The sequence below is a fragment of the Morone saxatilis genome, unplaced genomic scaffold (assembly GCF_004916995.1).
Source record: "Morone saxatilis isolate NCDOM2014 unplaced genomic scaffold, NCSU_SB_2.0 Contig8, whole genome shotgun sequence".
NCBI classification, from domain to species: Eukaryota; Metazoa; Chordata; class Actinopteri; family Moronidae; genus Morone; species Morone saxatilis.
In genome coordinates, this window is record NW_023340257.1 from 17,582,005 (window position 1) to 17,603,664 (window position 21,660).

Consider the following 21,660-nt stretch of genomic DNA (forward strand, 5'->3'; position numbering starts at 1 on the left):
GGTGCACTTTTATTCACTCTCTCCATTTCAATACCTGTCTGTCTCACATAATGGTCCTTTTATACCTGTTTGAAGATGGAAATTTTAAATTACACAAACACACAAAGGCCAAAGGTCACTTCCCTTTTGGTGACCATGGCAACTGGCTTTCACGTTAAAGAACAGACGGCACTGAGCATGAAATACAGACAGACAGTAAATGCGTAAGGAAACACGTGCTTCAGTTTATGTGTCGATCCATTTTCTCCCTCTTAGGCTGGCATGAAGGTGAGCGACTGCGCGACGGAGAGAGGGGGTGGTTCCAAGCCGAGTGCGCCCAACAAATCACGTGCCAGGCCACCATTGAGCGCAACATGCAGAGGATGGACCGACTGCAGGGGTTGGAGACTAATGTGTAAACCAGAGGGCTCTTCTCATCTGTTAAGTGACCCGTCGACACGCCAGTGACCTGTCTTTTTAAGCACTGAACCCAGAGAAATGAGTTCAGTAACAGCATCAGTGACCTGCCTTCAGGGACCAGTTATGGGAGCTGTGTGGCTGCTGGAGTCCGTACAGTGTGATAAATATTCAGACTTCTGCTCGGCGTCCGCTAAATATCAGGCATGCTGTCTGAATTTCAAGCAAAGACAGAACAAACACAGTGGAAGAACAGAGATTTCCTTAATTACTGATCGGTCCCTGTGTGGGTGGGATGGCTTGACAGTGGGATCTGTCACATTCATTAATTCTCCGGCTGGCTAGAAAACTTCACACCCAGAGTCACTGCTTTCGACACCCTGCTACATAACAACTGTTGGTGTGAAATTTGTAAATTCTTGTTACTTTTTCAAACATATTTTTTGAGTGTAAGTGATGTGCAATGTAATAATTGAGACTACAGTGCCGCTATAGGAGGTAAAGTAGAAAGAATGTTGAGAAAATTAACACAGCCTGATGTGCGCTCTGTTAATGAGGCTCAGGCAACATGATCAGGAGCTTTTGCCAGCAACAGTGCAACTATGAAGATGCTGATTGTGAAAGTGATAATAAGGCAAGAGGGTGGGATTGGCAGCTTCTTTACAGTGTGTGGGTTAGTATAGAAACTTGTTTGAGTAGAATCCGATGGCAAGTCTAACTATTACAATGATATTTACAAGAAAATACAATCGGGCTGAGCTGCCAAAGAAAATTGTCTGAAACCTGTGGCACTTTGTGTAAATAGAATAAGTCATAATTAATTGGAAAATATAAAGAATTAGTCATCTGGGAGGTATAATCTCATATGTCATCCATGGGCTAAGCAGAAGGGCCAAGTGTCTCTTCTCTACCTTGCCGTTTGTCACTGGTTAATGTCAACACCATGAATCAGAGTCTATATTTGTGTCCCAAATGCCATTTTTCTCTCTATCTACTCAATGATTTGGACAGCCTGAAATATCACAGGCACTTGATGCCGCCAGAGGTGTGTGTATACATATAAATATCCCCCTCAGGATTTATATCTGTGATGTTACAGAGGCGAGCCAAAATTAATTTGTGTGCGCTGCTGATGGTCAGACCGGAAGGGAGGAGCAGCCCCTGCTTTTAATGTGATTGTCCAGTTTGAGTCATCTTTTTAGTGTTGCCATGCCCAGCCAAAGGCAATAAATGGCTTGGTCAGAGAGTGGTGATAACCCCATCTATCAAGCCCACTGCTCTGGCCCCAGACCAAATGATGACCACAATTGTTGAGTTACACAAAGTGAGGTATGACTGTAGCGGGCAGAGCACCCAGCAGGAAGGACATGAGTATCCAGACAAAGCTTTGCATTTGCACTCAGGGAAAAATTAGTTCTGTGGTAGCACACATTTTAAGCATGAACTGACGTTTATTTCAATCACTTTCTGTACCTGTAACTATTGTAAATCTTCTGTGTACATGTAAATATGTAAAACAGCCTGAATTGTAACATGTATGTTTTCCAAAATACAGATTTATATTACAGAAAGTCAACCTTTTTATGTAGTTTAATCAGCCACTTTGAATAAAAGCTTAATTGCTTGGGGACTGTCATGTATTCTCAGTGATGAAGATGACATTTCTTTTCCCTTAGGACCCCTGCTAGATAGACCAAAGAAAATTACTCCACACTTATCCCTCCGGTAACATTTTGAATTTCAGCCTAGTATGGGAGATGAAACAAGTCATTTAATGGTACTTTTTTTTATTATTATTGCGCAGTCCATTAAGTGACACTCCTCAAATACAAGAGCAAGATTTATCCAAACCAGAAATGTACAAACTAAACAATAAACAGCTACTGAGTGTATTTTAACATGGATTGGTCCTTGCAAAATAATGATTGAATAATCTAAAAATAATAATTCAAGTGCGTAACATGTTCAGTACTTTTGCGCCCTAGTTTTGGCTTTCAGGAGCACCCAGGGAGCACTAGAATTTCAAGCAAGAGGCACCATCAAGTAGGCCAGCTGGTTATCATAAATATCCCAACTAACCTCTGTGTCCAAAGATGTAGCCATAGTCATTTCCCAGGCCCTTCTCTTCATAGCCTGCCAAAAACACAGCCAGTTCCTAATCATCATCATCATCGTCATCGTCGTCATTGAAGTGAATGTGCTGTCCTCTTGGGGCAGACGCCCACGTTTTGCCGTAGCCCTTAGTGCCGCCTGTAGGCTTCTCCTGGGTGGTGATCAGGTCTATGATGGCTGTGATGACAGCGCAGTCTTTGGACTGACGGTTTTGCCAGTCCACAGGAGCAGGTTTACGAATTTTCTCCTCCAACAGAGAATCTAGCTCTTTCTTTAAACTCTGTAGAGAAAAAAGGAAAAGGGAGGTTAGTAAAATTAGACTGTCAGCAAATAGAGCTTTGATGATTTGTGTGCATACTTCACTTGCCTTGACGAGGTGAGCGATGCGTGCCGGGGATCTGAAGACGATCCACTGGTCCACCGCGACAGTCTCCTGGCCGTCGTCTTTCTGGATTGTGATGTCTCCTCCGAAGAACAGCAGCGAGAACGGGGACACCTCCGTGCAGTCGTACAGGAAGATCTGAGGACACACGTTCACAAACGCGCGACGACAGGAGTATTAACAAAAAAAACGCTAACACACTCAGTGACAGGGAGCGGCATCGTTATGACACACCGTGCCCGACAGCTATTCTGCAGTGTGGGCTGAAAGTGTCCCATTAGTGAGGAGAGTTTGAAATGTGTTTCAGTGCCTCCAGTGTTAGGAGAAATGTCATCTTGCCCTGTCTGTGAATCGAATGTGCTACACTGTTTTCCATCCATTTCCCACCCTGTGTTAAACTGACAGCTGCTTATGTAGAGTGGCTCAACTATTGATACCCAAAATGAAACACAGCAAAGCCCCTAAACAAAAGACAAAGTAAATATTTTTTGCAATAACTGAACATTCTGAATATTGCATAGAGAAAATAAAAGTGATACTCTATGTAATGCACTCATCTGTATGCACACACTCACAAAAACCGCTTACAGCTAAGCCACAGAGAGTACATAAGCAGCAGACTGTCAAACAAAACCTATTTCAGCTTTGAAGGTAACAGACGGAAGATTTGAAAGTGAGCGTCAGAGAGAGGTAGAAACAGAGCGTGGGAGTGGGTACGAGACAAGAGAAGCAAGGAGACGGCAGGGACACCTGCATTTGCCCCATGAATGTGTAACGTGATGGACCACCAGGGGCAAGTGCGTCAGAGGAGATGAAGTTTAGCGTCATCCCTCTTTTCCTTTTGTTTTTTTTTTTCCTTTCTACGGCCCTGGTCTTCGGCTTCCTTTTCTCTCAGTAAACAAATGACCTTGATGATCTAACACTCTCAGAATACCTCACTTTTACTGACACACTAAAAAGAAAAAAAAACAAACATTTAATGGTGGCAATAATGAAGGTGAAATCATCCAGCAAAACATTTTTCTCCATAAAGACGAAAGCAGCAAAATGAGAGACAAAGGCACAGGCAGCAATCAGAGAGGACATGAAAGGTGTTTTTCTACAGAATGGTAACATTCACAAAGAGAGACGGCACAGAAAGAACAAAGACAGACAGATGGAAGGGAGGGGAAAATGGGAGTCTGAAGAGGGCCAAAAAAAGAGAAAGAAAAAAGAGCGAAAGAGAAAAAGATAGAAAGAGGAGAGAGGGCGGCAGTCAGGGAGCAGCATTGACCGTTTTGTCCCCCCAACACCACCTCTTACATTGTGTCTGGAAGCTTTGAAGCACAAGAGCCTTTGAGAGGGAAGTTGAAAGGCTGCGTTTTAATCAAATATTCATTCAGTGTAAAGCTGGTGTGGCACCACTACCAACCTTTAACCACTGGTCCCTCTTTCCACTCGTATACAAAATACAAAATACAAAAAGAGACAGCAACACAACACGCAAATGTAAAAGCCAACAACGTATATTAACGACAGCACTGAAACAGCATAATGCATTGTCTCTAGCCTACTCACACTGCTTGTTCTCATTTTGAGGTGGTAGATGAGCCATGTGTAGTTGAACTCCGTCTCTTCAGCGTTGACGGATTTCGGGTGGATACACACCTTTCCATCAGCCTGGGTGTACACCTTGGGTCTGAGAAAGATAAAATGTCAGGTCACATCCTTAAACACTTAAACAAAGACTTAAACAGAAGCATTATAGTTTATCTTCATTATCATTATCTTGATGACTAAATAGCTAAAGATAGCTAAAGGTGGAAAAAGTAATGTTTTGTCAGCAGACAAAAAAAACGTTTTCCCTAAAGAAAGGGAAGACATGATACGTTGATTTAGAATCAGTTAAAAATAAAGGTGATTAATTGGTTGACAGAAAATTAATTAAACCATTTTGATAACCACTTAATTCTTAATTATTTAAGTCATTTATCAAGCAAATCAAAAGACCTCTACATTCATCTAAAACAAAAGACGGAATTTAAAGTTGACACCTTCGACAATTCATCAGGAAAAAAAATATTAAAAATAAAAAGTTATTTGCAATTGCTAATTGAAAAAAAAAGTGATGGTAGACTAGTGACAAATTTAAATCACAGATCTCCTCGACCGCCACAGTGCACTGCAGAACATGGAGATGACATCTAGTCATTGAAGGGACTTGAGAGAATTTTCAATAGTCAATAGTCAAGTTGCATTGTGGGTAATTTCAGTGCTAAGCTTTGACGAAAATGAATGCCTGGAATAAAAAAAAGACAACTCTGGTTCTGCTGCAAGTGTTCAATGTAAAAGTACTTTCTAGTATTCTAAATCAAAAGTCAAAATAATTGCACAATTTCCACAGGCCTACTACAATACACGTGTGCGTTTGTATGCACATGTTGTTGCAGACGATGTGTTAAAATTGATCATTACCCAATTAAATTTTGTTAAAATGAATCTGAAAGTAGCTCTAGAAAGAACCCATCAGGTGCTTTTGGCTTGTGAATACGATACCTCCTGCCATTTTGGCACAGGGGGTACCACAGACAAATTGTCATGCAGTCGACAAATTATCTCTAACATGAAAGTAACATCGTGTTCCAAACTCCTGCGAGTCAGCCAGACAAAACCGACTGGAGGGAACAAACTGCTTGTACCAGACAGCAGTCTGATTTAGCAGCAAAACAAACAAAAAAGTGCAGTGAGCAACAAATTCATTAAATACTGCCAAGCTGTGGTGTGGACATGTGAAAACTTACAACTGGCTTAGCATCACAACTGTGAGAATTACTTATGCAGAGGAAATGACCCTGGCGATTTCACTGTGCAACTGGGTCTAAAGCTGTCACTGAGACAGACAAACAAAGTGACAGCCCTACTGTGAGAGCGTTCGTCTGTCTCCCTGCTGCGTGCATCTGTCTTTTGCACACAGGTCACAGCCACTGTCTATGACAGCTGCCTGAGGGCAGTTTTATGATGACTGCATTGATCTTCAGCTGCACAAGCACCTCTGTTTTTGACAATTTTCCTAACATGGTCTCTGCACAGCCTCAGGTAATTGTCACAGGACCCTTACAGAACTCTTACCTGAGAGGTCTGATGAGATATTGCAGTGTGAAGGCCATTTTTCTGTCTTAAGATCAATAAGAATGATTGTGCGCTTCTCTATCTTATGCTGTGCAGCCCTTTCCCGTCTGTCTTTGTTCATCTCCATCTTTGAATTGGCAGACTCACCCCGGCCTCTTTTTGCTGTGAGATGGTCTGATCATTGCCACCTTAGGGTACAGGCCAGCTACAATCACCGCCTTGATTAACTTCTCATTGTCTGAGGAAGGAAGTTTTAGTTAGAAAAAGAAAAAATGAGCTCTGCAAGATGTACATGTCGCACATAATATTACTATTACTGCTCCACAGTTTGGTGTCAGGATTCTTAAGATTGAACATATTCTGACTGCTGAAACACAGACAAAAAACTGCTCTTACTTACCTGAGTTGACGTTAGATTTGGGGTCTTTGGGGTCTTTGCTGCTGACAAAGCCTGCATGCATTAGATGCTCAGCAAACTGACCCTTCATGTTGTGCAGCATCTGAATGATAAAAGGACAAATTACTTCTACAGAGGCTGCATGTCCTCATCTGCTCTGACAGAAATCAACTTAAAAATGTAATCATGGACTTTCCTCTGGTTTTATTTTCAAAGCACTTCAGCGCAGCACTCACAATCAGCCCTGGCTCACCTGGAGTGTATTGGCAGACAGGAAGTTGTCCCAGCAGTACTCCCTCTCATACCTGGAACCGTGCTGTTTCGCTTCCTCCCAGCCCTAGCCAATCAATGGATGATAAATTAAGACAGGATCAATTTATACAGCAGACAGAGATCAAAAGAAAATTGACAGATGTGGCCCATTATACCTGGAAGGCATTGACAATAGTGAGGTGGTCACTCTTGGAGTTTCTGGACAGGATCTTTCTCCTCATGTCTGCCATCTTCTCTTTACCCTGAGAGAGGCACATGCATAAAATAATATTTAAGACTGACTTTGTAATGAAAAAAGTCAGAAGGTAGAGTGCAGCAATGTGTTGGAAGTGTGCATATGTGTCGCTGCAGACATAAGCTTTCATGTCTGCGACCTCAGCGCCCTACCAGGGGTATGAAGAAAGGGTCTTTGAAGCTGAGTGAAGCAGCAATGGTGAGTATGGGGTCGAGGCAGCCCAACAGAGCCCCGAACAGGATGAGTTTGCCAATGTGAGGCTCCACAGGCAGACGAGCCAGGTGGAAACCCAGCGCTGTCAGATTCTCTGCACGGTCCAGGGCGTTCTAGCAGACAACATGCACACATCTTTGAGCTCAAGACGGGGTGTTAATAAAAGACACAATGAATCCATCCAAAGTTCGAGCAGCGACGCCCCAATAAAGTGCAAAAAATTGGTTGGTCTTGCTTTCAGTCATGTAGCCACGTTCACAAAGGTGAGTTTCATTACTCTCAGATTTAAAATGCAGTTTCCTCCTTTGGCTTTCACTGTCTTTTGATCTTGTTAGCATGAAATATTTCTCATATTCTTATTAACCCTTCTAATAAGTACTGAGTTTTCTGTTGGCCCCCAGTTTTTCCCCCCCAATCTCCCTTCTCCACTAGAAAGAAAGCTACAAAATAGCATCCTGGGAACCAGCAGATGCGTATATAATGCTTCCAGACAGGAGACCTTGAAACAGCATGTTCAGGTTAAGAAATCATCATTAATCAAATCATCTTTCTAAAATGATACCATTCCATATTGTACTTTTGTTGCTTGGCACTGTGGATAGAAATAGTTAATTAGCTAAAGCTGAAACAATTCAAAATCAATTAATTAACTGGTTGATGAGCAGAAAATTAATACCCAATTATTATGATAATAATTATCAAATAATAATAATAATAATAATAATAATAATAATCAATTAACCACTTCATTGATTCATCATTTCATAATTTTTAAATATTTCAAGCAAAAAGACCCAAATTCCAGCTCCCCAGTTGTGAGGATTTGCTGTTTATTCTCAGTCTTATGAGATAGTAACAAGCTATTTGCAGAAATTAACTAAATTGGGGGGTTTCTTAAAATCTTAGAATCTTAAAATTTTATGGAGCAAAGAATTTATCCCCTAATCCACAAAATAATCGTCCAAATAATCAATAAGGACACTAATTGTTAGCTGCACAGCGAAAAGTAATTGTTGTTCCTGGTTTGTTCTTAGCCTGTATTTAAATTTTCATATCATATCATATTTATTCTTTCTTACCAGGTCTACGAGGTTCTTGATGGCTAGGTTGACGGCCTTTTCAGTGGGCGGGTCCAGTGCTTTCTCAAGGAATCGAACTATAGACCCGAGCTTCAATATCTAGGCAGCACACATCACATTAAATTACACATAAATAAGCAAAATGATCTCATTATGAATACATTCCCCTTCCCCTCTCTTTGTCTAAGTGCTTTTCATGTCTGGCAAACACTGAATTGTGGGAAATACATAACTATAATGAGGTCTACTGCAATTAGCTTGATGTGCCTTCTCATGGTTAGCTCATATTGCTGTTTACAAGATGTATGTGACCAAGCAACCAACACTGTGTAGAGTTAACTACAGAAGCACAGAAGTAATGTGATATCCACAATATCTAAATGTGCATTCAATGCCACATCAAAAAGAGATTTCTAAATGCACCAAACATGTACCGGTGACAAAAAGTAAGGAAGCAACCACATTTCTATCTCTGACTAATAGGCTGGTGTTGGATTGTTTGTGCATTAGAGAGTCTGCTCAGGTTTAGCATGTTGTTGGTGTTCCTCTCACTTTAAGGACAGACTGATGCATTAGTCCGCCTCTCACCCACTAGCTTCAAAAACCGCATTACACACATACTCAAATACATCCTACTGAACAAGTGGAAGACACACACTCACACACATATCCAATAAAGCCACTGGTGAGAACAATCATCGCAAACACTAGATCTGAGTGAACTTTGGCTTAATGTTCCATTAGCATTGGTTGAAATATGTCTGAGTGGAGTATGAGGATTTAAAAAGAGAAAGCAAAAACAGAAGAGACGGGGGGAGGGGGAAATAGTAAGCAACCGAAGAAGAAAGCGGCTGTTCATGTTAGAGAACAAGGCCCAGAAGAGGAGTGATTATGTTGTCGGCAAAAAGAAGGAGAGAGAGAGGAAGCGCTGTAGAGCAAGGGGGCATGAGTCAGCCCAGAATGTTCATCCCTAGTTCTCATTAGGCGGGAGAAGCTGTAATTCAACGGCAAAGACCAAAAACAGCAGCAGTGTCCCAGTGCACCCCCACCACCACTTCCTCCCCTCCCCTGCACTCACAAAACTCATTCACAGCAATCTTGTCCTCATCTCAACTCCCAAGCCAACACCTATTTGTCTCGCTCTGTCACTCTGTCTCCCTCTTTCTCTGTGCATACACAACCTTGATCTGCAGGCACAGCTCCTCCAGCGGTGTCCTCATGATTTCGGGTAACTGATAGGCATCGAGCAGGCTGGCCCTGAGACCATTGTACAGATGATAGCATTTCCCTGGGCACACTCTGGACATATGCACAGAAAAGTGTGTGGTAGAGAGGGGAAGAAAAAAAAAAAAAGGTTATGTCTTATATCAGTCCAGTGACAAGAGCTTAAGATAAAATCAATGGGATGAAACTACACTCAGTAAGCAGCTCCTGCTAATTGGGCCTTGCTCCACTTTGATGTCAGGGCTAGAGTCACAGACTGGAAACAACCTGGGAGTGACTGCACTTTGCCTTTCTCAGTGTTTACAGATGGGAAGGCAGAAAGGAGTGCGCTGATGGGGAAGACTGACAGAGGTCTGAGATGACAAACTGGAGGAAAAAAATAATCCTCCCAGATTAAGTACTGCATACCCAAAGGCACTACTATACAGCACGCCCGTATTATTAAAAAAAAAAGTGCACAAATCCCCCTGTGTGCAGACAAACCTGCCGGCACGCCCTTTCCTCTGTTTGGCATTGGCCAGGCTAACCCACTCGGCTGTCATGGTGCTGATGTTGTTGTTGGTGTCAAAGTTGGTCTCCTTAATCTTGCCTCCATCTATCACATAAACAACGTCATCTATGGTGATGCTGTGGGGAAAACGAGAGAGACAAAATGAGGGAACGAGAGAGAGAGAGGGAGAGAAAAAAAGAGGGCTGGAATAAAGACCAAATCAGACAGAAAAAACACTTCAAAGCAGTCTGTCAAGAATGCTTAGCTAAGACTCGCACACACACAGTCATTCAGAGGTAAAAATAAAATTCAGCCCTTCAGAAGGTTTAGAGTCTATATTTAGTGGAGTGACGTGAGGGGAGTGCAGGCGGCTTCTTAATTTGCTCAGTTTGTGTGTGTGCAAGGCTCTGTGAATGCATTTACAAATTGCCTGTCAGAGACTCAGTCTGTTCCATCCAAGCCAATATGACAGTGTTCATAATCAATCCAAGAAATGTATGCTAATTAGCTTCCAATCCAATGTTTGTATTAATGACTGGGACCTACTGCATTACACAAACACACTCACACACAACTGAAAGTGTAATCGCTTTTTTTGGTGCTTTTTCTGAACTTACCAGAAAGTAACAGCCATAGTGAGTAAAAGTACAAAAGCTGGACAACTCAAACAAATACACATTCACACATATACCTGGTCTCAGCTATATTGGTAGCAATCACAATCTTTCTAACTCCAGGAGGAGGCCTTTTGAACACCTGAGAAGAGTGCGAGAGAAAGATGAGATTTGACTTTTCTGATATTGAAAAGGGAACAAAGACACAGACAGACACAGTCCGAGAGACAGAAGAGTGCTGACCTGCGTCTGATTAACAGTAGGCATGAGGGAGTGCAAAGGGATGATAACGAATCGGTCTGAAACACAAACAGGACACAAAAGAAAAAACTCAAACAAAGCACAGTTTGGCAACATGAGATTCTACTGCTATTGCTTGAGGCTGCACGATCATTTCTAAAAATATGACCTTGAATATCCTCGTAAATATCGGGAATGAAATAATTTATAATAATTAGTTTTTCATATTGTTACAATGCCATGCACTATGTACAGAAAATGGACTCTACTTTGACATAATACGTGACCGCAAACCAAACACTTACAATTCATTTTTCTTTAAAAACCCATTAAATTTAAAGATTCCCTCCAGTCATGTTCTTTGACTTTATACAAATACTCTGCTTGGAATAATAATTTCTGTTTGATTTGTGTTTCAACTAAAATAGTCCTTCCCCATCGTCTAAAAATCCTGAATCTACGAGCATGCAAATATTGTTCATTTAAAATGTCAGACAATATTGACATTGCCAATCTCAGTTTCCTAAAATCCAATACATTTTCTATCAGCTAATTGAGCGACTGTTTTTAGCTTTATACAAGTTGCATATTTTGTGCGTGCATGTCAGAAAATCATGCTTGTATATGTATGTGTTAAGTTGAGCGCAGATAAACTTGCTCCCTTCAGCAGCTGAATTTTACTGTAAAATTTGTCACTTATTATCATTCTGTACAGTGAAGCTCAGACATCCAAGTAAGGTAACACTAAGCAAAACACATTTTTTAGGAAGGACATGAAATCACAAATCAGAAATAATGATCTCTCTATGGTTAATTAATCTTCAAGTCAGTGGTATGCACTTCCATGTCACACATACAATAAACACTGTATGTGTGTTGCCGTGTGTGTACCTGATCGGAACATCTGCTGAGCCATGAGCAGGTCATTGAGGCTGCTGATGTTGTCCCAGCCTGGCAGAAACACCAAGATTGCTCCTTCCTGTCGGTCAGACAAATATATGGCACTTAGCAGCTGAAAGACACATACAAAAAACCAGCAGAAGAGAAAAACAAAAACAAACTGCCAACAGAAACAAACAGCCATTAGCCGGAGAAGGCTTTGCAACAACTGAGCCAAGTGAACAGGGTGGCTGTGTCCTCGGAGGAGCTGAGCCAAAGCAGATGGAGCTGACTTGCCCTGAGCTCCCAACCTCCACAATCAGCCTCACAAAAGGCTCTGACACTGCCTGCCAACATCATTATGACAACATCTTACCACTACAGCACAGCCTCTGCCTCACACTACCACAGGGTAAGACTTGATTCACTTAAAGCAGCAAAAAAAAAAAAAGAAAACCAATTAGTCACCTGGAAAATATAGAGACCCACAAATACAAGCTGAGAAAACATCAGCAGGATAACAGATGATGGTGGCTAATGGAGTTGGAGGTATTCCAGTGTGAGCAAATCAGCTGTCTGACAATGGCTTCGAATGGCTGACTGCTTAACGTACAGTAGGTGACAGCCCTTCAGCCATAAAAACAACATCACATACAAATGAGCTAAAGAGAACTGATGAGGAGTAACTCTGTTATTGTGGCGGCAAAGGATAGGATAGTTAAAAGAGATTTAAAGGTTACAAAAGATGCTTGTGGTTTTGTTTAATTCTAAGCACCAGAACAGGCATCTGCATTATGAGATATACAGAACAGATGTACAAAACAAATACTTAGGGCTGGGTACCATTTTATAGTGCCTCAGTTTACCAATCCTTAGGTTGCAATACCATCTTTCACTTCTCAATGCATCAGTGTTTATTGTAACACAACACAAGTCTCCTCACCTCCTGATTCAGGACAGGAAATAGGAAATATCCAGCTCTATGATTGTGAACTACTCACATAATCAAAGTCATAAACAAAAACAATAGCGGGTCTTGAAAGGTGTTAAAGGATATGTGACTAATGTTTGACACAAATATGAAGCAATTTATGAGTCACACATGCGGATTAGATTGTACAAAGCAGTCCAGGGCAGCTTCTAAAGACAATGTTGTATGCACCATGCTGTCAAAGGTCAGGAATATAAAGACCAATAATAATTTAAGAAGCTCTAAACATTGCAAACCTGAGTATAATCCAACGTATGCTATCATCAAGAGGGAAACGTTTCTGAAATGCTACTTCATCTCATCAAAGACCTAAATTTAAACAAAAATTACTCTCAGGATAATATTAAGCTGCTCTAAAATAACCCATTCTTTAAAAAGGAGTCTTCTAGCTATTCATTTCCTGAGAGGAATGAAGGGGAGATGAGACATACAAAAAAAAGTAGCTTCTGGGCCCTGAGCATCCCTGCCTTTTAATTAAAGCTAATTATTATTACCAGTGCTCAACCATTGGCACCCACATGGGACTGCATTTGTGTGTTAATGTCTGTGTGTGTGTGTGAGAAAGAGTGAAGAGGAAGAGAGAAATGCAGGCAGTGTGCCTAGTTACAACCTGACAGAAACACATGTTCACACGCATGCAGTACAGACAGAGGGGCTCTGATTAATTCCAACTAAAAATCAAGTAACAGCACAGAGAGCTCTGTAGTGTTGGCATACTATTTAGCACGCGCACAAACCACCCACACACACACACACGCAGTTGCACCCAGCAGGCGTTCATTAATGCCTGCATGTCAACCCCCTAGGTGTCAAATCACAGACCCCTGCAACATAATTAACCAATCATCACAGTCGAAATCCTGGCAGACGGCCGGCATCCTCGGTTCAGAACGCCGTCGTGGCAAATCAGCCAGTTCCCTCTCGTCCGTTTGACAATGCCACGGCGAATCAGCTGGTCGACTGGCTCAGGGTGGCCGTGACTGATAGACATACGGCTTCATACGGGAAGGGATAATTATTCTGTCTATCTGCGTTAGTCACTCCTCATTTTGGGCCCGTCTTTCTTCCTCTCTCGTATACATTTTTTCACAAACACTGCCACAAACAGATAAATTAAACTAGCTCCGCTTGACTTGGAAAATGGCTGAGAAAGTGAGTGCGTCAGTTTTTTTTCCTTCCATCAATTCTAGCACTGATTATCCTCACCCTCATTATTCTCCTTTTAACAGTGACTGAATGGTATTTATTGTGATATTCTATTCCATTGTGGAGCTCTGTATCACACATGTTGGCACTGGCCTACATTGCTCTCCGACTAGAAACAGTTGAGAAATAGAAGAAACATATTGAAAATACAACTTTGACTGAAAGTTACTGAAATCATTTTTGGCTCTATCTTCACTTCGTCTGCACTAATAACTCCTAATAGGAGTAAAGTTCGGCCATGTGTTACTGGGTCAACTGAAAAAGTAAAACATTGACAAAAAAAGGCAAGTTTAGTCTCACTTAGCTGTCATTATACTCCACATAACCAAAGTCGGAATTGAGCACAGAAATGACATAAAAACGAGGAAATTTAACAAGAACTGGAATGAGAAAAAAGGGAATAGACGTGCGTTGGGAGAGCATCTGTTCAATCACTCATTAGCACAGATCTGCTGCCAGGATCTGTGTTATTTCCTCTGATCTAATGTCACTCTGTGTTTGGAAGCTAGCCCTCCTGTTCCTTCCATCTGCTCTACCTACGAATGCACTGCACTTCCCTCCTTTTGTCAGTTTCTGCGTCTTATTTTATCTGAAACCATCTTCAGCGTGGACCACTGCTCCGTGGGGCTGTCAATGAGCAAAATCATGCGGGATTTTCAAGTCCGTAAACACAAATCTTAAAATATATAAGACAAGTTTCAGTGACACAAGCACTCTGGGTTTTTACACTTCTAAGACCCAGAGAACAAGTTCCTAACAAAACTTGATTAATTTTTTTTTGCCACTTTCAGACGGCTGCCCTGAAACCAGACATACAAGGTTACACTCACCTCATCATTCAGCACAATATGGCGAATCAGTGAAACTATCAGCTCCAGATCAATCTTCTCATCATTGTCCAACATCTCCACTGCCTCAATGGTGTTGTCAGAGTATCTGTAAAACACGTGACACAGACAATAAATAATCCCCTTCTTCCGTGCTTTAACATGGAAACAAAACTGCTGCCTTACTAATTGCTTTGGCTGTCACATCTGTGTAATGGCTGCCAGAACATAATGTTTTTCTCTGGATGTTGCATAAAGGGATGTATGGCAAATTATCTTTGATGCTGAATATGTTTTTCCACAAAAACAGTTTGGACCAATACTTATTATGAATTGTATTGGTAATCTTGACATCTACTCCTACTAAGGAAATCCTTTGTTTTTGTTTTTTTTTGTTTTGTTTTTTTTACTTAAATGTAATGTCTTTATGTCCTGGCTTTAATGCCAGGTTATGAAGCTGCAAATTATTTTGTCACAGATATGTCACAGTTTCCATATTTTGTCTTCCTTGTCCTTGATTTGGAACTGACAGGTCATTATTGGGCACATCAGAAGAGAAGAATGGGCGACTTGTTGATGTCTGTGTGGTGCTGAGAAGCACAAGGACTATATATACACGTGCTTTTTTTTTTTTTCAAGGATAGTTTTACAGTTTTCTCTCTCTTAAGTCTCTCTTAAACCAATAGGCATGTGTCCATATGAACAATGAAACAGCTTTTTCTTACTGTAATCATTTCTCCTGTTCATACCAGCCATTAAGAGATCCATTCCTAACACGATTTCAATGTAAGTTATAGGACACAAAATCCACAGCCCTCATTCTGTGAATAAATCTATTCAAAAGTTTATCTGAAGCTAATATGAGGCTTTGTTTCAGCTGTCCATGTTAGACATATCGAGTGCATATGGCTTCCAAAGCACCAGTCTTGCTACTATCCCTCCACTGCAGCTCAGCAACGAAGCACTATCAAAGGAAACACAAACAGGGAATTTTGGACTAAAAAAAACAAAAGATAATTCTGCAAGATACCAACTTGGTTTGTCTAATTCAGACTGCAAAAATCTCAGTATGAAAAGAAGCCAGGAACACAGGAAGACAAACCTGTTTCAGTGTTCATATAGGCACCTGACTGTTGTTTTAAAAATGATGAACATATGCCTTAAAGTCAACGCTAAATGGGCCCTAACCTTACACTTTCCACTTAAGCCTGACATCAAGGACAAATTGTACCGGCATACAGCGAAGGAAGGCGGTGTGGGTGCAAGCAGTGTAGGAAGATCTACAGTTCTAGGCAAAACTGTAGATCTTTCTACACTATTAATACACGTGCTTTGTGTTCCAGGTGGTGCTGTGGTCAGATACACTTTCTACAGTATTGTTTATATTCTATTGCATTCACTTTGAGACAAAAAGCAGTAATAATGGTGGCAAAGACAAGGGACTGCACTGCAAATAGCTGTACTAAATGAAAATAAAATGAAGACGAATGTTTGTCGGGTGTTATTGAAAAGAGGATGACATCTTAAGTGGAGCTGGTCTCCTGAAGAATATTGAGGCAGATGAAGGAGGGAAATCTGCACCGAAAAGATTCAGACCGGGCGCCCCGCAGTTATATTTTTTAAGAGTGGCAAATAAGCAATAACATCGCCTTTTTTGACACTGCAACACTTCATTGCAGATGTATAAATCAGTCGTTATGTGATAAATCTATCAAATGGTCAAGTGTTCCAAAGCACTCTGTATTCAGCTTTTATACACGCAGGATTCAACTTGAAGTTCAAATTCACAGAGAAAATGGAGTTATTTATTTCAAAATGTGAATGTCACAAAGTCAACTCTTCCCATTTCCCACCTAAACAACTCATCTATCAACCTGGCAGCTGCTCTGCCGATTTATCTACCCTGCTGTTCTCAGTAACTCACCTGCCCTGGAGTGTGCGTGCATAGCAAGGCCAGCTCTCCTTGTATTCAGCCTCTTTCTCCTCTTTCTCAGGTCTGGAGTTGCGCCCCTGCCAGAATCCTCTCTTCCATGTGGGGCGACGGTCCTGATTCTGGGGATGATATCTGGCAGGCACACCACCAACCAGTTTATGTAAGACCCCATTAGAACGAAAGGGATATAGTGGTACCATTTGTGTCTGTGCATGTTAGTGCGTGTCTTTGTGTATGTGTGTGCGTGTGTGTCGTTGTACCTAGTCATCTCCAAAATGTCCTCAAGGAGGAACTCTTCCACTGGAAACGTCAAACCAGGGATGTGGATCATTGGACAGTTGTCTAAACACAGGGAAAGGGGTAGATGAGAGGGAGGACCAATCCAAACCTTAAACTGCAAGATTAAAGCCGAACACAGTCTGGTATGTCATTTGGTGGGTTGCATACCAAAATATCTAGAAAACTTCTCTGCGTTGAGCGTGGCACTCATGAGAATGATCTTGAGGTCGTCTCGGAGGTTGAGTAGGTCCTTCACAATGACGAGCAAAACGTCAGATTGCAGGTTCCTCTCATGGATCTCGTCCAGCACCAGGTGGCTGATACTGGACAACAATCTGACACAAAAAAAACATGAAACATGAATAGCTTGTTTCCTTAACATTTTGCTGCATAATTCTTCAACCATGAATGGTTGATGCTTTCTTTCTTTATTTTTACAGTCTTTGGTTTAAGTCGTAGCTATAATTAGAGCCCACAGCCATTTTCACGGACAGAGATTCGCCACTAATTTAAATTTTTGGCAAAGAAATGCTTTTCCTCACTTTTCAAACAATGTCATCTAATCTTAAATACTTAAAGTTGGTGTATTAGATATTCAGACAAGCCCAGTTGTTCAGTCTGACATATTTGATATTTTCTAAACTCAAATTTTACAAAAATACTTATAGTCTGGGATGATGAGTCAAAAGTGTCTGTGAGACTGAAAAGGTTAATGTATTACTAATGTGGTGGCTGGTGACAAATAGTCACACCAAAGTTGACAAGTGCAAACATAGCTGCAGTCCATACAGACTGGCAGTTGGCATGCCAGCTACTGTGTAAATATACCTTTAATGCCAAAAAAGTTGTAGCATTTAGTCAGACAACTGTAGTCCTAAAATGACTCTGACTGGAGTCGTGCCAATTCTGAAAGAGCAAGACAACGGAAAAGATGGCACCCTCACTTAGTCTCTGTATTTTTTCTGAAGACACTCAGAATGCAAGGATGATCACGCAGGGATGAGTCAACAGAAGCTCTGTGTGTGTGAGTGTGTGTGTGTGTGTCTGTGTGTGTCTTCATTTCTCTGCCCATGAGAATGGGGACACATACTAATGCTTCTTCCACAGTCAACCACAAATCAATGGGATAAAACAGAGTGACACAGGGGCACCAAGAGAGTGGAGGAAAGGCAGCCGGATCAGAGACACAGAGGGGGAAAGCAGAGAAGAAGAAATGCTGGGAGAAGATGTTATGAGGATGAGGATGCAGGGATTGGAGGATGGAGGACTCACGGGTCTGAGCGAAGCCACTGAAGAATAATTCCTGTTGTACAGTATAGGACCGAACCTTGTCTCCGTGGTAACCGGCTGAAAAATGGGAGGAGAAAAAAAGACTTTACATTTACTAAATGAAACAAATTAAGACCAATACAGTATAGAGTGAAAACAAAAGGTTGCCACAATCTCAGCTTTCCCTGTTCATTTCCCTACATTCTTGTGCAAATGTTAAAGACTTCTAGTATCTACACTCCTTTGACATTTCAGGATTCCACAAACACTTTCTCTTTTTTGTTCAAATAGTATTTCATAGTAGTAATATCTTAATGCTGAGACACCTGTACACAGAAGTGCAAAGCTCAGACTGATGTTGCCGATACAGAAAATGCTATCTCATAAGTAACTGGCTGCATTAGTCAGTGATGAAAAGTTTCTGCATAGAAAAGACTTCTCATTTATTTTAATCCCAAACAAAACAGTACCTGCCTCTCTTATGACACGTCTGAAAAATGCATTTCACCGACAAGTGAACCACATTAAAGGCTTTACTGTATAATTGATGCCAGGGTGATATTTAATGAAAGTGTTATTTCTCTGGAAATGTCACAAACAACAATAAAATGAAAGCTTTATGAAGCCCTTTAGCACTGTAACAGGGTTACAAAGTATTTTACAACATTAACAACGCACAATGTAAACAGTTAACAGTAGGCCTAATTAAACCGTATTGATAAAAACATTACAGATCACCAATAGCCATGATAAAACACCATATATATATATAATAAATTACAGTAAATATAGTGATAACAGCAACAGTATTTAAAAATGAATAAATATACCATGCATTTTTATTATAAAACTAAAACAAAGTGCTGAAGGAGAAGCTTGCCAGAGGCCAGGCGCTATGGTTCGATTAACCTGCTGAGGGGCCTCAGGGCAAACAGGAGCTGCTGGGCGTCTTTGAACCTCCATTACTCACACTCTGTGTGCAATGTCTACAATGTCTACAGTTTTTCAATACGACCTGAGGACGGGTTTGCTGTGCGATTATCTGATTAATCACAAATAATTTAGTAAACATAAACTAAGCACAAACTTACAACTACGTTTTATAACAGGAATTCTCTTTCAAACAGCCTCAAGGTAAGGTAATAAAGCAGCACTTAAGGGTATTTAGCAGGTCAGTTCTTATTGTACTTTAATGGTGCATTTCTCCAAAACTCGGTTTGAATAAAATGGCAAACAAAACAGTTGTTCAAGCAGATAATTTAGCAATAATTAAGAGAAATTCAGGCTGTGTTAGCTTTTAGGAGATTAAAAGGTGTAGGTGGGTGTTAATTCAGCGCAATACTAACCAGTGAACAATGAATTCATTCAACCAGAGTAGAGAAGCTAAAAGGGGGCTACTGTCATCTATAAAGTGATGTTCTCCAAACAACCACACACAAGTTCTCCACCATCTCTGGTGGTTTATGACAGTTTGGACATCTAATAGCTGAGAAAGATTGTTATAAATCAGATTCATTTTATTTACTCTAAACTGTTTCTTTATGTTGATTATAACCAGCCATCATTTGCTGCACTAAAACAGCACCAAAGAGAACACATTTATCCATTCAGTGTCTGCAGGGACTTTTGTAGTCTAGACCAATACACTGTTGATTATTTTTTAAGTTGATTACTCACCGAGAGAGCAACATAAGAAAAGTAAAGAGTGCAGAAATGTGTACTTTTGTTTTATATTGGTTGCTATGTGGGGGAGCTGTCACATCAATAGAACTTTAACAAATCTTGAGGAACAAATTGCCAGCTTTTGCATATACCCACTGACAGACACCCATGGCCTCCACCAGTGACAGTGTGCAGTGACAGCAAAGCAACCATCTTAAAAAGATGTCTTTTTTTAAATGTCTAGACTATCGAAGGTCTTTGACACAAAACTCTGTTTTACTTGTTTTTCTCCCATGATTCACAACTGCATTACCTTCATGAAACTGAAGGAAAAAACAGCACCACATGAAAAGATTTTAAAAATGTGAAATATGGTCTTCAATTCAGTCCAGCACCTTGTTATTGGTAACATTCCTTCGACAGTGAAGAATCATTTGTCCGTCCATCCTTTTTACTGCTCATCCCCTGCATCAGCCTCCCTTCATATCGCACCTGAGATGCCTCTCGTCCTCCCCTGTATCACACTCCACACTCTGTTCTATATAATTCACTTTAGATTGCTGCACCCTCTTGTCGCCCATAACTCTCCGCTCGTTCGGCCTGCGTAACACTCAAGTGCCTTTCTCCCCAGCTTTCTCTTTCGATGTGCGTGGTCTTAGATGCTCATTCCAATCTACTGATCCCTATATCTCATGTCCTTCAAAAAAATGAATTTCCTGTGGTATTAATTTATCCAATTTCCTGTGGTGTTTATTCATCCCATATATTTCAATAGATGGATCGGGCCAATGTCGTTGCCATGTATGAATGCCACCGAATGAAAAAGACCATTCATACTTTTTCAATGAAAAACCATAGCTTCTACAGAGTATCAGGGCTCATTCTGTGGAATAGATGCGGTTTAGCTATTATATCAAGAGCAGTGCCTAGGAACATTAATTAAACAGTTGACTATAACTAAATATATCTTTAATAAGCTAAGTAACATCACCAACTTCAGTTTAACCCACAAAGGATCTCAGCTCAGTTGTTTACTCCAACCTTGTAAACAGCCATGCATCAAAGCAAATCAACAGACGTTTCTGAATCACTAGTAAACATCTGAGATTGTGGCAGAAATTCAGAGGTCTGGAAAGAGTCGAAAAACAGATTCAGGGATGGGAAAGAATAGTCTCCGTGCTAGCTGCAACAACCTTCCTTTAGAAAAAGGAGCCCATAAGCAACCCAAACAATGGTGACTCTACTCTTTGTCTTTACAAGGTCAGATGGTACTTTCCTAAGGCTAAAATCAGATTTTTAACGCTTGCAAGACGAGAAGAAGTTTACTACCATACTACCTTAACACTGAGGCAATTTAAAGTCAAGGCAATCTAAAAATACAGTATTAAAGACCAACATAAATATAATTTTAAAAAGAGTAAAACAAAACAGAAGATGAAAATTAGACAAACGAAGTAGAATAAAAATCACAGTGCAGTCCAAGATGAGAATAAATAGTCTATTTTAATAAAACGCAGTGGCAAACAGAAAAGAAAGTCCCTGATGTAAGAAACTGAAAGTTGGAGCAGATCTCAAGTTTTCTGGCAGTTCGTTTCAGATATGAGTTGCATAAAAACTAAAAAATATGCTGCTTCTCCTTGTTCAGTTTTAACTCTGGGAACAGTAAGCAGACCTGGTTAAATAATGGAGCAGAAGATCAGAAATGTATTTTGGCCCTAAACCATTCAGTGCTATAAACCAACAGTAAAATCAATTATTTGATTCTCTCCCTCAGGACTCTAGCAGCGTTCTGAATCAGCTGCAGCTGGCGGATCGACCTTTTAGAAAGACCTGTAAAGGCCTCTGCACACC

At 40.8% G+C, this 21,660-nt stretch overlaps 2 protein-coding genes across 2 annotated transcripts in view; one reads left to right on the forward strand and one right to left on the reverse strand.

Annotated features, from left to right (window-relative positions):
* The window catches only part of LOC118341445 (rho guanine nucleotide exchange factor 26-like), a gene marked incomplete at its 5' end in the record, with an annotated part of 29,728 nt that extends 27,692 nt beyond the window's left edge, over positions 1-2,036 (forward strand). Inside the window, 1 exon segment of the mRNA XM_035679691.1 lies at positions 256-2,036. Within this exon segment, the coding sequence (XP_035535584.1) occupies positions 256-398 (143 nt within the window). The 3' untranslated portion in view covers positions 399-2,036.
* dhx36 (DEAH (Asp-Glu-Ala-His) box polypeptide 36) overlaps positions 1,828-21,660 on the reverse strand; it is a 22,801-nt gene continuing 2,968 nt past the window's right edge. The window contains exons 7-25 of the mRNA XM_035679690.1: positions 18,151-18,225; positions 17,047-17,213; positions 16,860-16,941; positions 16,591-16,731; positions 14,670-14,775; positions 11,655-11,742; positions 10,767-10,822; positions 10,601-10,665; positions 9,903-10,046; positions 9,377-9,494; positions 8,196-8,294; positions 7,056-7,229; positions 6,824-6,910; positions 6,649-6,732; positions 6,399-6,498; positions 6,146-6,236; positions 4,448-4,568; positions 2,876-3,028; positions 1,828-2,788 (exon numbers count right to left, since the gene is read on the reverse strand). Coding sequence (XP_035535583.1) covers positions 2,552-2,788; positions 2,876-3,028; positions 4,448-4,568; positions 6,146-6,236; positions 6,399-6,498; positions 6,649-6,732; positions 6,824-6,910; positions 7,056-7,229; positions 8,196-8,294; positions 9,377-9,494; positions 9,903-10,046; positions 10,601-10,665; positions 10,767-10,822; positions 11,655-11,742; positions 14,670-14,775; positions 16,591-16,731; positions 16,860-16,941; positions 17,047-17,213; positions 18,151-18,225 — 2,188 coding nt within the window. The 3' untranslated portion in view covers positions 1,828-2,551. The remainder of the gene's footprint in view (positions 2,789-2,875; positions 3,029-4,447; positions 4,569-6,145; positions 6,237-6,398; positions 6,499-6,648; positions 6,733-6,823; positions 6,911-7,055; positions 7,230-8,195; positions 8,295-9,376; positions 9,495-9,902; positions 10,047-10,600; positions 10,666-10,766; positions 10,823-11,654; positions 11,743-14,669; positions 14,776-16,590; positions 16,732-16,859; positions 16,942-17,046; positions 17,214-18,150; positions 18,226-21,660) is intronic.